This window comes from Populus nigra, chromosome 17 (genome assembly GCF_951802175.1).
Source record: "Populus nigra chromosome 17, ddPopNigr1.1, whole genome shotgun sequence".
In the NCBI taxonomy this organism is placed as follows: Eukaryota; Viridiplantae; Streptophyta; class Magnoliopsida; order Malpighiales; family Salicaceae; genus Populus; species Populus nigra.
In genome coordinates this window covers 9,886,242-9,901,638 of record NC_084868.1, presented here as the reverse complement: position 1 = coordinate 9,901,638, position 15,397 = coordinate 9,886,242, and the positions used below count along the sequence as shown (strand labels likewise).

The following is a 15,397-nucleotide window of genomic DNA, read 5'->3' as shown; positions in this document are numbered from 1 at the left end:
TTTATTTAATTGGAGAAAAATTTTTATTTTTTTAACTCGCTTTTTATGACTCAGATATCTCAAGTCTTTTTATTTATTGTTTTTTGTTGGGTTTTTTAGTTAATTATTTAAATTAATTTTTTTTATTTCATCCTTTAATATTTGAATGATTTTTTAAAATAATTTATAAGAATTGAATATTTTTTTCTATTTCATCCCTCTTTATTTTTGTTATTTTTATTTTAGTTCACATTCTTATAATTGCTCTTTGTTTTATTCAAGATAAATTTTTTTATTTATTTGTTTTCTCTATGATTTTTCACTAATTTTAAAAATGACCTGGTTTTCTCAGGTCTTTTTATTTGTTCTTCTAGGGATTCCTCGGTTGGGTCTATGCCCCGAGTCATAATTTTAAAACACGCTTGCATTATAAAATTACAAATCTTATTCAATTCCACCCCCTTTCATTTTTATCTTTCAATTTTTTTTTTTATTGTTGTTTGTTTTGTTTGAGATCATTGTTTAGAATTTCATTTCTTTTTCTATCAAATTTAATCTTTGAAAAGTTTTTAAAATTGATTTTTTTTCATGATTTCATTCTTTAAAATTAAATTAATTTGAAATTAAACTTCTTAATTCAACCTAAATATAGGATTTTATAGGTTGCAAGTTTTAGAGATTAAATCAAATTTAGGAGTTTACCTGGGTTTGCTTATTTTTTTCTCCTTTTTTAAGTTGATGTTTTTTTACCAATTTTTCTAGAGTTTTGCTTTGTATATTTTACTGTTTGCCTTCTATTGGGTTAGTTTCGGGCTCATGAATAGAGTCATCAGTTTCAATAGTTAATGAGGGTTGACTTTTATTTTTTTATCCTTTTTTAAAAGTGATTTATTTTAATTTTATCATTCAATATTTGATTATTGAAAATTAGTCTTCGTGCTTTTTCTCTCTTTCATGTCTATTGTGTAATCTCGATCTTGTGCCCATAATCATTAGGATAACATGTTAACTCAAGTTGATTCAAATTTTTTTGATTTTTTTAATTTTTATCCTTCAACATTGGGTTGCTAGATAATTGAAATTCATGATTTTATTTAGTTTGTTTTCAAATGTGGTCATCCTGGTATTACCACGAGGTTAGAGAGTTTACATCTTGACTCGAGTGAACTCAGATCAATTTTTTTTTAGATTCTTCTTTAATTATATTTTTTTTCTTAGTTTTTTCCTTCAACATTTTATTTGCTACAAATTGAGTTTCAACTTTTTCTTTTTATTTTGCTTTTATAAAGTTATCATGTTTTCATTTGATTTGTTAGGAATTGTCTTTCAAAAAAAATTTCTTGCTTTCCTTTCTATGAGATTATTTTAATCTTATATTTATGGTCATGAAGTTTGCGAATTAACTCGGTTTAACTGGGGCTTTTTTGTTGCTTTTTTTAAGTATTTTTTTTAATTTCACCCTTTAACATTAGGTTATTTAGTAATCCGGATGGGCTCAGGTCGATTTCTTTTTAGCTTTTTTTGTTGTCAACTTTTTTATGAGTTTATATATTGTTATTGTATTTTTTTTATTTAAATTATTTAAATTACCAATTGAACCATTGACTTAAGTCTCAGATGTTTTTTTCCTTAGTCTTTTTTATTTCAAAAAAAAAATTTTAGCCACCACAAAACGTGAGATACAAATCTAGTTAACACTAACAATACAAACTACAAAAAAACCGTTGCATTGTTCATCATCTTACATTATCTTGTTTCCTTAACTATATATATTCTATCAAGGTCCCTGAATCTTCCTTCTATTTGGTAATTGAACTCTTTTTTTTGTAATTTCATCCTTACAAGTTATATTGACATTATTATATGTATTATAATTTGTTTTGCTTTGCATGCTCTCATATATACGAAGTGTCCGAGAATATCCTAATATTAAACTAAAGATCAAAATTATGAAATATAATTCTAGGTTATAATTAAAAAAAATGATTGAGCAAGGACTAAAATTAAAATGAAAAGAGACCCTTTTTCGTTTCAATTGTTAATAAAGGCATGTAAAGCTTTAATTTGATCCTTGAAGTTTCAACTTGTTCATTATTTGGTCCTCAATGTTTAAGAATTTTATATATGTATCCTAAACTTTATTTTATCATGTCTTAGGGAAATGTCGAGGGAGTAGAAAGAAGACCTTGAAAAACAGAGGGGATGAGAGAAAGGATCAATTGGCTACATTTTGATTATATAAAAAAAATTAATCTTAATGTCAATAAATTCATCTTAGAAAAAGAAGTTCAATAAAGATCTTAATTGGTTTTTTTATTCGGATGGGTTTTAGGTTTTTGCATTGATTAGAGATTTTTTTGGTGTTAAAAATGTATTTATTTGGATTTCTAGGATATTTTTTAAGTGTTTTTGGAGAAAATAAGTTGAAATTTAAGTTTTTGAAAACTAAAAACTTAAATCTTAATTTTTCATTCACTTAGAGATGACTAGAAAATTTACTCGTGAACATGTCGTCTACTTAAACAAATGATTTGTCATTCATTTTGTTAAAAACAAATATTGAACACAATGCTTGACCTTTTTTAAAAAGAAAGATTATATTTTTAATTTATTTTTCATTAATAATTTCTCTTTTATTTTTTAAATTGTTTGGTTAACTTTTTTATAAATAATTATTATTATTATTATTATTTATTGTTTCTATAATTTCATAATAGCTCAAAGTAATTATTATAATTTTTTCTATCAAATTTTAGATTGATTAGTTGTATTTACATGATGCATTCATAACATTAAAAATTTATGTGTTTAGTAATTAGATTGAACCACCAGGAAAAACAAAAGAAAACGTTTATCTTTTGTTTCTTATTAGAAATATAATTTTACGTTTTATTTTTTAATTAGCATTAACAAACGTGGAAAATTAGTAAATCCACATCCTCATATAAACTTACCCGACCCGACTATTTACAATTGCTATCACCAGGGATGTTTTCCCTCTCGTTGAAGTGTAAGACAGCAACTGTTGCTCTAAGAGAAGGTTACAAATTAACGTGGAAAATTAGTAAATCCACGTCCTCTCTCTCGTCTAAGAGATAAGTTCTATCATGTGATTAGCACAGAGCTTCTTTACTGCAATAAAGGTTCCTCTAGAACCCTTTTTTTTATTTTAATTAACTTAGATATCTGTACCAGTTTGTACTCACCTTAATAATTAATTCTATGAATCCTGAAATTAATAACTATATAAACTTTTAATAAGTTTAAGGTTTGTAAAACTCGAACTGCTAACTTTTAAAAAGCAAAATTTGATAACTTTTAAAAAGCAAAATTTGATAAGTGATGTTGGGGATGAAACCGGACAAGAAGAGTATGAGGAGGAAGAGGTTGAAACAGGTGATGACTGCTCTGAAGAAACCTCTGAAATTAATGGAAGTACTGCATTTAGTTAAGTTTGTGTTTGTGCTCGTTTGCATGCGTGTGTTTTGTCTTCAAGATGACAAGGTGGAAAAAGCTTGTGATACTATTTCTGTATTTTTTTTTTTCCTTTGCAAATACTGACTCACTGAGTCAATGCTACAATTTGTTGAGTTTGAACTGAAATTACTGAAAACAAGGAAATCGTTTGATATGCAAAATCGCTTTCCTACTGCAAAAACAATGACGGCCTAAGTAACTCAATTTTTAACATTCAAATATCTAATGTCTTACCTGATCAAATCAAGTAGGTTCACCATTTTGAGAAGGCCAGGGATTAACCCAGCAACTTTTGCATAAAAGACAATTAAAGGCTACTGGACGATAAAAAAATTAATCCTTGAATTGTGAAAAGAACGTTATATACGCATGAGATCTGAATCCAGAAAATGGTCATACTAATCCCAAGCACTGGCCACCGCTGGATTGTAACCCCCACCATAACCAGCAGGAACCCCATATCCACTGTTACTGTTCCCTCCATAATATTCTGTACCCTTGTTAATAGAACCCTCTCTTCTGAAATCACGACCACCAAAACGGGCTCCTGCAGAGCGCCGATTCTTGCCACCACTATGCAAAACCCGTGAAGCATAACGAGTGAGCCACGCAGGTACTACTTGATTTGCTTCTTGCATTAGATCAGCTAAAGGTCTTGCTAATGACATATTATTTTCGTTAAAGAAGGCAGTAGCCAGCCCTGTATTTCCAGCTCGTCCTGTTCGTCCTATCCTGTGAACATAATCATCAATGTCATTTGGAAGATCAAAATTCACCACATGAGCCACATGGGGTATATCAAGACCCCGTGCTGCCACATCTGTCGCTACTAGAATTGGCGTCTTCCCACTCTTGAATGATCTAAGTGCCATTTCTCTTTCCTGTACACCAACATAAAGGAAGTCATATTGAAGACATAACTGGTAATAGCATAGTGCATGCAAACAACAACAAAAAAAAGACAATTAAACTCTTTGGAGCAAGTCTCTGCTACCTTCAGAATTTTTGTTTTCTATCCAGAATGAAGAAAGCCATCTAATCTTTATCCTAAACTGTAATATCACTTTCTCAGTTTACCAAAGAAAGGAATCTAAACTAGATACCTTATGCCATTGAATCATCGTTATAAAAATAAAAAACAAAAACAATATTAAGCTCATCAATGCTGTACAATATTGCACAAATAGCAATCCCATAGAAACAAAGTAAAGAATACATGCCCAAATCTGACAACTTACCTGTTGTGTTCTATCACCATGAATTGATGTAGCAAGAAATCCATTGACATGTAACAAATGTTCCAGTGAGTCGGCTCCCTTCTTTGTCTCCACAAAAACTAATGTCAGAGAATGCTGCGAATTTAACAAAAATCTGTTGTCATTGCAGTGCTAAGTATTAACGTACACTTTTAGAAAAGTTTTTTCTTTTGGTGGCTGCCAATCATTCCTCTCTTCTCTCTCATTCACATATTTTCCCTCTCCTGATAAGACCTGTCTCACCTTTTCCTCAATTTACTCCTTTTAAAAAGTTTTAATCTTTTTTTATGAGCCTGTTTGCATCCTTCACTTCCTCACCTCTCTCTTAACACACTCGTTTCCTCTTCTGGTAAGGCAGGTCATCATCCTTTTTCCTCAATTTTATCCTTTTAGAATATGAATTGTTACGCTTTACCCTTCTTGTCATTGGATAAATCAAATAGTGTAAGTTTTTAATGAGGTTGGAAGAGACAAACTCCTTTCCCTTGATCAATATGAATAAATCAAATCACCAGTAATTTTGCTAGAGAACAGATTAGGTCATATAAAATTGCAAGTCGGTAAGTTGTTCACTGTACCTTGCTATTAACTTCAGTTTCTCTTTGAGCATGAAGAAGGTCCATGAGATGACTTCTCTTATCAATCTCTTGAACATATTCAACTCTTTGAACAATTAAATCAGTACTTGATCCAACCCTTCCAACAGCCAAAAATATGTAATTTGAAAGAAAATCAGATGCAAGTCTCTGCATGTCAACCAAATTGCAAATATCAGTCAGATGCAATTGAAACTGCAGTTTTCAATGGAAATCAACAAGCAACCATCACCATGTGAATGGTTATCACCCAAAACAACTGCAATAACTTCGAGATAGCAAATAGTGTTTGCCTATCTGAGTAGGCAATTATCCAGACAGAACCAAAGGTGCATCAAGGAACAGAACAATAAACTTTAGCGGTCAAGATACTTTATACCATAATTTAGCAACAAAATAGATAAATACATATGCACACTCACTCAAAAAAATTACTTCCAACACTATGATAACCAACATAGAATATCCAGACATATTAGTATATCAATCACCGAGCTTCAAAAGGATAAGAGAGGAAACTAACACGAACACCAAAAGCAACTAAAGCAAACCTGTATTTCTTTAGGAAAGGTGGCACTGAACAGCATTGTCTGCCTCATGCCACATGGGGGCATGTCCATTTGTTCCACTATCTTTCTAATCTGAGGCTCAAACCCCATATCCAGCATCCTGTCTGCCTCATCAAGAGCCAAATATCTAATCATCTGCAATGATACTCTGGCCCTCTCAAGCAAATCCACTAACCGTCCAGGAGTGGCCACAAGAATATCAACCCCTCTCTCAAGTTCTCGGAGCTGACCAAGCAAAACAGAGCTTGTGAACAATTAAACTAGAAGACAAGTACTCCTTTGAAACACTAAAAAGGCAAAATAATGCTAAAGGGTGGTCACAAAAGGCAAAAATAAAATGAAGAAAATCATACATCCTGTATTCTAAGCAATGCAATTGACGTTGATGCTGTAAAAGCTTGTATAACCATTTCCCTTGCAATTCCCCAAATCAAGTAAGTAGCTTCGTAGTAAAATTTTATGAAAGTTTTATGATGGTCTCTTAAATATTGCCCTACCTACCTACCAGCTCCCTTGTACCATAATGTTCATGCTAAGGTTGAATTTGGTATGGAGATAAAATGTTACAAGAATAAATGTTAAGGGTATTTGGCTGTGTTATTGGCAAGATAGAGTACGATGGTATTGCTGGTGGTGCTATAGTAGTTGAGGTGGTCATAGTGCGGGGTGGGAGCAGGTGGCAGCGGCATGGTTATAGCAGTTTGAATCAACTTTAACCTTGACCTCTTTATTGTGGCCATATCATCTATTTTAACAACCTCCAGAAATCACTAACACTGAGGCACTTGCAAATCATAGTTTCCCCACAAAGATAAAAATGATCCAAAAGTCGAATGAGCATATTGGACCCCTATGACACTAACTTCCTCACATCAACAATTACAAAGAGACATCTAATTCTAGGAAAAGTATACATCAATAAATGAATGAATGAATATCTGCAATGCAACAGCAAAATGGAGCATGCAGGATACTAAAAAAAATGATAGGTATGAAGAGAGTATCACCAAAACAAGTGAGATAATAGTCAAAATATTTCAATGAGAAGCACCCCCAGTAAGCTAGCATGTACAGTAACAAAGCTGTAAGTGTGCTTAGAAATATGATGCAAACAAGGCCATAAGGACTAATGTTTCAATTGTATGAGACATTTATTATCACCCATAAAATTTGTGACAAAAAAACGAAGCACATAATGACAGACCTATATGAAGATTCCAAACATTAGTGCAAGCCTGCATGCATGTTCACATTTTTGAAATAAATCATTTAAAGAAATTGTCAAATCAATGCAAGTCATGTGGGAATCATTAGAAGAATGAGCAATTTATCTTAGTCATTTTGAGCATGGTTTAGACTGCAAATTTGGGGGATGTGTCAGTTCTAGTACATCCAGAAATGAATCCAAGCTACTGGTCCGAAAAAACAACTGTGCTGCTAAGGAGAATGTTTCTTCATTTTTCTAATATTAGTGCCACAGCATGTTCCCAAATTTACTAGTAATCCAAACAATTTCCAGTAAAGGAGATAACATTCAAAATGATAACGCAGAAACAAGCCATAGCTATCACCTAAAAGTGAGGGAAACCCATCCAAGCGTTTCCTTATTATGCCCCATGTTGCCAGATAGGAGGGACAAGTGGCACAAGTGGACTCTGGTCACATCTATCTCCCTCTATCATAGGATAGATGCAGGAGATAAAAGAAAAGCATCGATGATAGAATAGTTTTAAATGAACAAAAACATTTTAAAGCTAATGGATGCAAGAAGAAGAAAACCATACAAGAGATATTCTGTAGTGATAGAAAAAATGAATTCCACATGATTTAAACCTGTTGGTTGATTGGTGCGCCTCCATAAACAACCACCACCTTGACACCAGTTTGATAGGAAAACTTTTTGGCTTCATCATGTATCTACAGTCATATTGCAAGTAAAAGGATAATAAGAAAAACAAGTCATATAAAGACATTGCATGTTCCAGAATGCACATAACTAGCCTGAAACAGAATAGCACCTGACTCGAAAGCTCCCTAGTAGGAGAAAGAATAAGAGCCAGAGGGTACATTGTCCTCCCTCCATGCGGTCTCTGTACATACTGCTCCCGCATAATTCCAGCAATAATTGGAAAGCAAAAGGCAGCTGTCTTCCCTGAACCCGTCTGAGCACAAGCCATCAAGTCCCTCCCAGCAAGCAATATTGGGATAGCATTACGCTGAACTGGAGTCGGTTTCACATACTTACACCTCCGAATATTCTGATTCACTGCCTCACCCAAGTCTATATCCGCAAATGTATTCACAGGCGGTGGCACATTGTGCCCACTCGTCTCCACCGGAATATCCTCATACGCGTCAAAGTTAATTCCCGTATTCTCTTGTTCACCAAAAGCCGGCTCTACATCACCATCATCACCAAACGGATTCACCTCACGCTCCCTCCCGCGGTCCCGCCCACCACTTCTATTATTCCAACCACCACCTCCTCTACCACCAGAACCATAACCGGAACGCCCATGATCCGGTCTCGAACCACCACCACCACCCCATCGAGAGCCACCCACAGGCCCACTATAACCTACACGATCATTTCCTAGTGAGGGAGCAGCAGGTGGTGGAGCCAGAGAATCAGAAGATGGCGGCTGGTTACGAAGGTGTGGAGGAATGTAAGTAGCACGGGTAGGACGCTGACCAGACGAACCAGAAGCTGCTGCATTCTCGGATGCAGAGTTGGCCACAGAATCTGACCATGAAGTTCTCATAATTGCTTGCAAATCACAACGAAATTACAGCTGAAAAAAATATCCAATTCCAAATTCCCTAAAATGAACATCAGAAACTTGATCAATCCCAATTGCAACAAAAATTAACCCTCAAATAAAAATAAAACACAGATGATAAAATTAGAGTACCGAAGGTGGAAAAGAAAACTAAATGGAAGGCAAGAGAGAAATACCTGAAGAGGTGTTGTGTTAATTGAGTTTAAAATTCAAATTAAGAAACCCTAGTCTGCTCTTTCTTTTACTTTTATTTTTTTTTTTCCAATTATTATTATTATCAAGTATCGGACACGGAGCTAAAATATCGCTACGGATGTTTTCCTATTTTATAGTTGATTCTAGATTGAAGGCTTGCGCTTCGCTGCGTTTTGGTTTTTTTTTTTTTCCAGTGTAAAAAATGATATCAAAGTCTAAAGTCTAATTATTGAATTTAAAAAAACACAAAAAAAACATTCATGAACCAAATAAGGTTGTTAAAACCTGCAAGCAGAATATTATCATTGATAGGAGAGTCGCGCAACACCGTGGACTTATTTTTTTTTATCACAAAAAAGATATTGAAATTATGCATGTTTTTTTTTTAAATCCAAAATTATGATCATTCACTCGAGATCTAAAATTATTAAAAAGCAATGAAAAAAATAATTGAGCCAAACCTGTGGAACGAGACATGATACTTGGATAACTAAATAAAAAAAATAAACATAGAATACTGATTTAAAAAAACAAATTCTTCAAGTATTGCCTTAAATTAAATCCCCAAGACGCAATCAATAAATTTAATAAAAAATCAAAATACAACAAAACATATTTTTCATCAAAGAAAAAATATCAAAATGATGCAAACCTTGTAAACCCGGGTTAAACTCTCAATCTCGTAGTCCATTAAATTCTTGACCCGGGCTCAACCCAGTTGCTCAACACCTAAAAAATTAAATGTTGGATGATAAAATCAATTAATTTAATTCAATTCAAAAAAACAATTCCTTTAGAAAATCTAAATTTAACAAAGCCAAGAAAACTAAAAGCAAGGCTACTCATGTTATTTTTAAATTGGCCACAAAAATCTCATAGAAAGCGACTAAAAAAATTAACAGAATGATAAAGGATGGAAAAATTAGATTTCAAAAAAAAAACAAAAAAACCACGAAAACCAACTAAAAAAAGCAAATTAAATTAAATGCAAAGAGGGATAAAATTAAAAAAAAAAAAAAACTTCAAGAAGCATTAAAATCAAAGCAAATAGAAATCAAAAGAATGAGGACCAAACCCAAAACAAGAAAAAAATGAAGGACATAACTAAATTTTTCAAAGCCTGGCACGAAAATCAAGACCCAAGAGAGAGAAACGAATGGCAGGAGAAAAAACCTCATTGTCGCTGAACCGCTGCTTGCCTTGACGCAATTGCCACTCCAGCAGCCGCGTCATATCCTTGCGCATCAGATGAGATGGTGATCAATTTTTTTGCCATCGTAATTGGTCACACACGCCTCTGAAATAGCGCGGAGGACTCTGATGCACTAACGCATGCGTCAGGATATTTTACCAATTTATTCACATTTTAATAAGGCAAATTACAAAAAAAAAAAAACCATGGTGCAAAGACCAAAACGCCCTTCAAAGCTATTTTTTAAATCCAGAAAGTTAAAGGTCAACAACATAATTTTACTGTACAAAAATAATGCAAAGACAAATAAAATCTTCCTGCAATGCCATTTTTTTTAGCACCTAAAGATATAAACGTTATTTTACTATGCAAATTAAAAGAAAGCGACAAAAAAACCCCTTAGCAGAAGACCATTTTTTATCAAATTTTAAGGGCAAAAGAGTATTTTCATTATGCATTATAAATTTGAATGATAGCTTTGCCCTTGATCAATTCTCAAATGACATTTGGATCCCATGAAAAATACGATTTTGCCCCCAGTGCTAAGGCAATTGTTAAGACCAATGAAGGGCAAACATGTAATTACACTGTTTGAATCCATGGTGAATGATTCATTGAGACCTTTTAGTTTTTTGTTAACTAGTCAGGTGACCCGCATTACGTCGTGGGCCTGTCCAAATTTTCTCAATGCAAAAAAATAATATTTAAACGATGATAACCTGAGACAAATCAGGTTAAATTTACCACAACGCAACTCACAATATAAGACCGAAATAACTCGCATAAAGAAAAGCGAAAAGAAATCCTAGAGTTCAAGACCTAATAACATAATGTCAAAGATGAAAAAAAAATCTAAAAATATAATGTCGAAAAAGCAAACATGAGTCAACTCGACCTAACTTGATAAACCCGCAGCTTGCAATATGAGATGAGGATAAAAGGAAGAAATTCAAAAGAAGCACCTAGCTAACAAAACAAAGTTAAAAAAAAACTTCAAAAAAACACTAAGCTAACCCAGGTTAACTTTACCAACATGTAATCGTAATAACCGAACAAAAAGAAAACCAAAAAAATAACAAAGTTCAAGGGAAAATTATTCCATGCAAAATGATGAAATTGAAAAAAAAACCATAAAAAATCGAGGAAAAAAACCAAACCTCGAAAATAAGCACTTGACAAAAAAATACCAAAATTAAATAAAAAAAACTTAGTAAGAAAATACAAGTTAACTTGGGTTAACTTTATTGCCCCGCACTTGGAATAACTCATCATGCTGCATTTGTTTTAAATGATATTTAATAAAAGACACTCAAGGTTCAATAATTCAATGGCAAATGATAAAAACAAAAAAAAATTAAAGAAAAAACAAATCAACCTAGGTTAATTCAACTAACTTTCGATCTGAGATATGGGGCAGTGATAACTCAACAAAAAGAAAAGCAGAACAAATCAAGAAGCTCAAGGCCCAACAATTCAATGTTAAATGATGCAAATGAAAAAAAAATTAAAAGACCTTGAAAATGATAGAGCTTAAACCGGGTTCGTCATAAAAAATGATAAACTAGGTTATGAAACTAAGATTACCCTGTAAAAGACAGATATGAAAAAACCACAAAGAGAAATTTCAAACAATAAAAAAAATTAATAAAATAACTAAAATTAAAACAATGAGGACTAAACAATACACAAAAATAATTGAAAGAAATTAATTAGGGACTAAATTGAAAAACAAAATAAATGAAGAAAATGATAAAAAAAAAGGAGCAATAAAAAAAATTAGGGCCAAAATTGGAAACCAAACAAAATTAAATCAAACTCCCAGGGACATAATAAAAAAATAATGAAAAGGATAAAAAAATAGCAATCAAAAGAATAAGGACTATATTAGATAAAAAAAATCTAATTAGATTAAATAATGAGAGACGAAATTAAAAACAAAACAAACTTAAAGAAGCATTAAATCTAACAAAAATAGAAATCAAAAGAATGAGGATTAAACCCAAAACAAATATAAACTGGAGGACACAATTGAATTTGTCAAAGCTCTGCACATATACCGAGGCATGAGAGAGAGAGAAAGGGAGGAGGAAAAGGACCAATCGTCGTCAAACCACCGCTCAGTTGACAACATGTGACACCCTAAAAGATTTCCTACCACCTTCCGCGTCAGCTGAGTAAGTCATTGATCTTTTTTTACCATCGTATGTGCCCCTACGCACTGCCCGAATAAGGTGGGGGCGACGATACACCTACATATGCGTGGCATGCCTAGGCCAACTGTATCGATTTATTAATATTATAATAATGCAAATTACTAAAACGGTCTTAAGGGCATACGAATATTATAAAAAAACCATGATGCAAATATAAAAACACCCTTCTAAACAACCTTTAATTTTTCGAAGTCAAATGGCAAAAATAAAATTTTACTCTACATAAAATGTGCAAGACATAACAACCTTTCACTCAAAGGTCAATATTTCTCAGACTTGATGGGCACAAGTGTTATTTCACTATACAATCCATGGGTGAATCTCCTTGCATACCACAGTAAAACACTAGGTCCTTTTAGTTTTTTGTTAATTAACATTTTTTTAAAAAAAAAAATATGCTTCGAGACGTTTATACGATACACATATGCATTGTATTCTCTTACAGTGATTAGAACGATTCTTAATTGAGCATGGCTTGCGATTTCACGAGTTGCGAGTTTTATATATTAACCCAAGTTTAGAAAATTCACCCGAATTTGCTTGATTTCACTATTTTTGAAAATGACTTGGGATAGCTTGATTCATTTTATTTGTCGTTCTTTATTGAATTTACTTTGACAAGTTTCTTAAATTAATATTTTTTTTTATTTTTTCCTTCAATATTAAATTGATTGGAAATTAATTTTTCTTTTCCGTTCCATCCTTCAAGGTTTGAGTTTTTTGATATCTGGCTTCTTCTTCAATTTCCTTTCTATTCGTTTATCCAAATCTCATCAATTAGACCACATGTTAATAACTTAGCCCAGGTTGACTTAGTTATTTTCTTATGATCATTTTTTTAATTTAATATTTGTTACGTTGCATCTTTTAGCATTGGGTTATTTTGGAATTAAACTTCATAATCTTTTCTAGTTTGCCATCATAATCATGTACCCCATTAGGTTTTTTTAAAAAAAAATAGACACCCTCATGTATGTGTCCTTTTCAAATAAGCCACGTGTGCTGACCTGACTTGATTGACCCAACAACGTTTGATCTATTTTGTTTTCTTTTGTTTTTTTAAATTGATGCTTTTTCTAAATATGTATTTTTTAAATGACTTTTAATTTATATTTAAAATAGTACCATTTCTCTTAATTTTTTATCTATCCTTTTTAAATAACAATTGTTTTTTTAATTATTCGTATGTATTTAATTTTTGACGATATTATTCTAATTCATCAATAAGGTTTTTTTTATATGAATGAAATTTAATTTTAAAAACAAATATATTTATATTTGGATAATGCTTTTAATAAATGCAACCTTGTATAATAAATTTTTTTCTTTGGTTTTGCTCCATCAATTTCATGCATGTGCATATTTCTACTCTTATTTAATTAAATAAAAAAATAATTTAAATCAATAGAGTTCCTAAATACAATCAAGTAAATAGCCCGTGTTGCAAGATCAAATATTTTAATCTATATCTATCTCTCAATTTTTCTAGTTACATTTTTAGTTATCATCAATGACTTTTTTTTTATTGATACAAATGGTTTTTAATTTATTTAATTACATGTGTGAATAAGTTTTTTGTTTTACACTTAATTTTTTATGCAAAAAAAGCATCGAAAAGGCCTATATGTTTAATTTTTTTTGTTGGAAAAAACATATTCAGCCCACAGCAGGGTGTGAGTCAAAGAGTTAGTTGACAAAAACTATAAAACACATAGAAAAGTCACTGTACACCCAGATTTAGTTAACTATTCAATATAATAATGAAATTACTTTTTTGCCATTGGAAGAAAAAAAAGATGCCATGGTGTTGGGGGTAAATTGGTCTTTTCATATAGTTCATTGGTTATTAAAAGATTTTTTTGGAGATATATGTGTCTTTTCTAAATTTTTAAAACAATAAAATAGCTAAATTACCCCCTTTAAGTCAATAAAATCTAAAGTTGTTGACCAATGATATTTCTGTCTTTTTGCTTTTTAAAATACAATAAAAAGATATTTTTACCTTTAAATCCAATAAAAAATAAGCTATGCATCTAGGGGCATTTTTATCCTTTCACATAAGTTTTTTTTTGTTAATTATAGAATCATTATGGTCAATTTGGTCATTTTCACTTGATTAGTTAATATTTAAATTCAAAATATTGTTGTTGTGTGCTGTTCAAATGCCAGCATGGGGGAGGTGCCTGCGCCATTTGGATAGTGCATGTAGAGCCTTCTAGTGGCCAAACTTGCCCTTCTACCATGTTGTTGAAAGTGTTGTCGCGTCCTTTTTCTCTTGGTGTTGTGCGTGTCGGCGACAATGGGGTGATTTTTGACTAGTGGGTCTTTTTTTTCTTTTCTACTTTTTTTCTCTTCTCTCCTTAAGAATTATAGGTTGACCCTTTTTGTTTTTGATACTTCAAGTTTATTCCTTAGTTTTTTTATTTTTGTTCTTGTTCTTTTTATATATAAAAAAATTATTTATTTTCAACTTAGTTATTTGATTCCAATTTATCACACACACACACACACACACACACACACATATATAAACTTGGTCTTTATTCTTTTCATTATACTTTATTCCCCGATCCTTTTGTAAAAGTTTTACTGGTTATCCATTTCATTCTTCAATCCAAGTTCTTGTGTATTTTTTTTTTTCGACTTGGCATTCATTTGATTTGTTTTCTTTTATTAAATTTATTTTTCTTTTTAATTTAATCCTCCAATCAAAGATTTTTGGTGCCCTCTAATTTATCTTTTGTTTGGATTTTCATCTCATCCTTTTAATTACCATTTTTTATTTCATATATTTTGTGTAATTGATTTTTTCTTTGATTTCATACTTTAAATTTGATTTTATAAGGATCTGGTCTGTGGTTTTTTCCATGCATGATACTTCTGATTTAATGGCCTAGGTCACGAGTTTGAAAAGTTAACGAGGGTTTACATCTTTTGTTTTATCTCATCATTTGATATTAAGTTTTTTATTTAACAAAATATTGGCTTTATGATTTTCTTCAAAAAAACATTTACCTAGTTATTCGAATTTTATGACTTGGATCATGAGTTTTGCCAGTTAAAACGGGTTAGCTCACCCCTTATTATTCATGTTACATATCTATGATGTTATCTCAAGTTGACTTAGGATTTTTTTTTTA

The 15,397-nt window shown here is 31.8% G+C and overlaps 1 protein-coding gene across 1 annotated transcript; it reads right to left on the bottom strand.

Moving 5' to 3' along the window:
* Nucleotides 1-3,640: 3,640 nt before the first annotated feature.
* LOC133677587 (DEAD-box ATP-dependent RNA helicase 37-like) lies at nt 3,641-8,987 on the bottom strand. The gene is made up of 7 exons (XM_062099668.1): nt 8,834-8,987; nt 7,896-8,697; nt 7,711-7,794; nt 5,860-6,102; nt 5,291-5,458; nt 4,695-4,808; nt 3,641-4,337 (listed from the first exon to the last, which is right to left on the bottom strand). Exons 2-7 carry the CDS (start codon nt 8,637-8,639, stop codon nt 3,855-3,857), a joined length of 1,836 nt encoding a protein of 611 aa, XP_061955652.1. The 5' UTR covers nt 8,640-8,697; nt 8,834-8,987; the 3' UTR covers nt 3,641-3,854.
* Between the last annotated feature and the right edge of the window lie 6,410 nt (nt 8,988-15,397).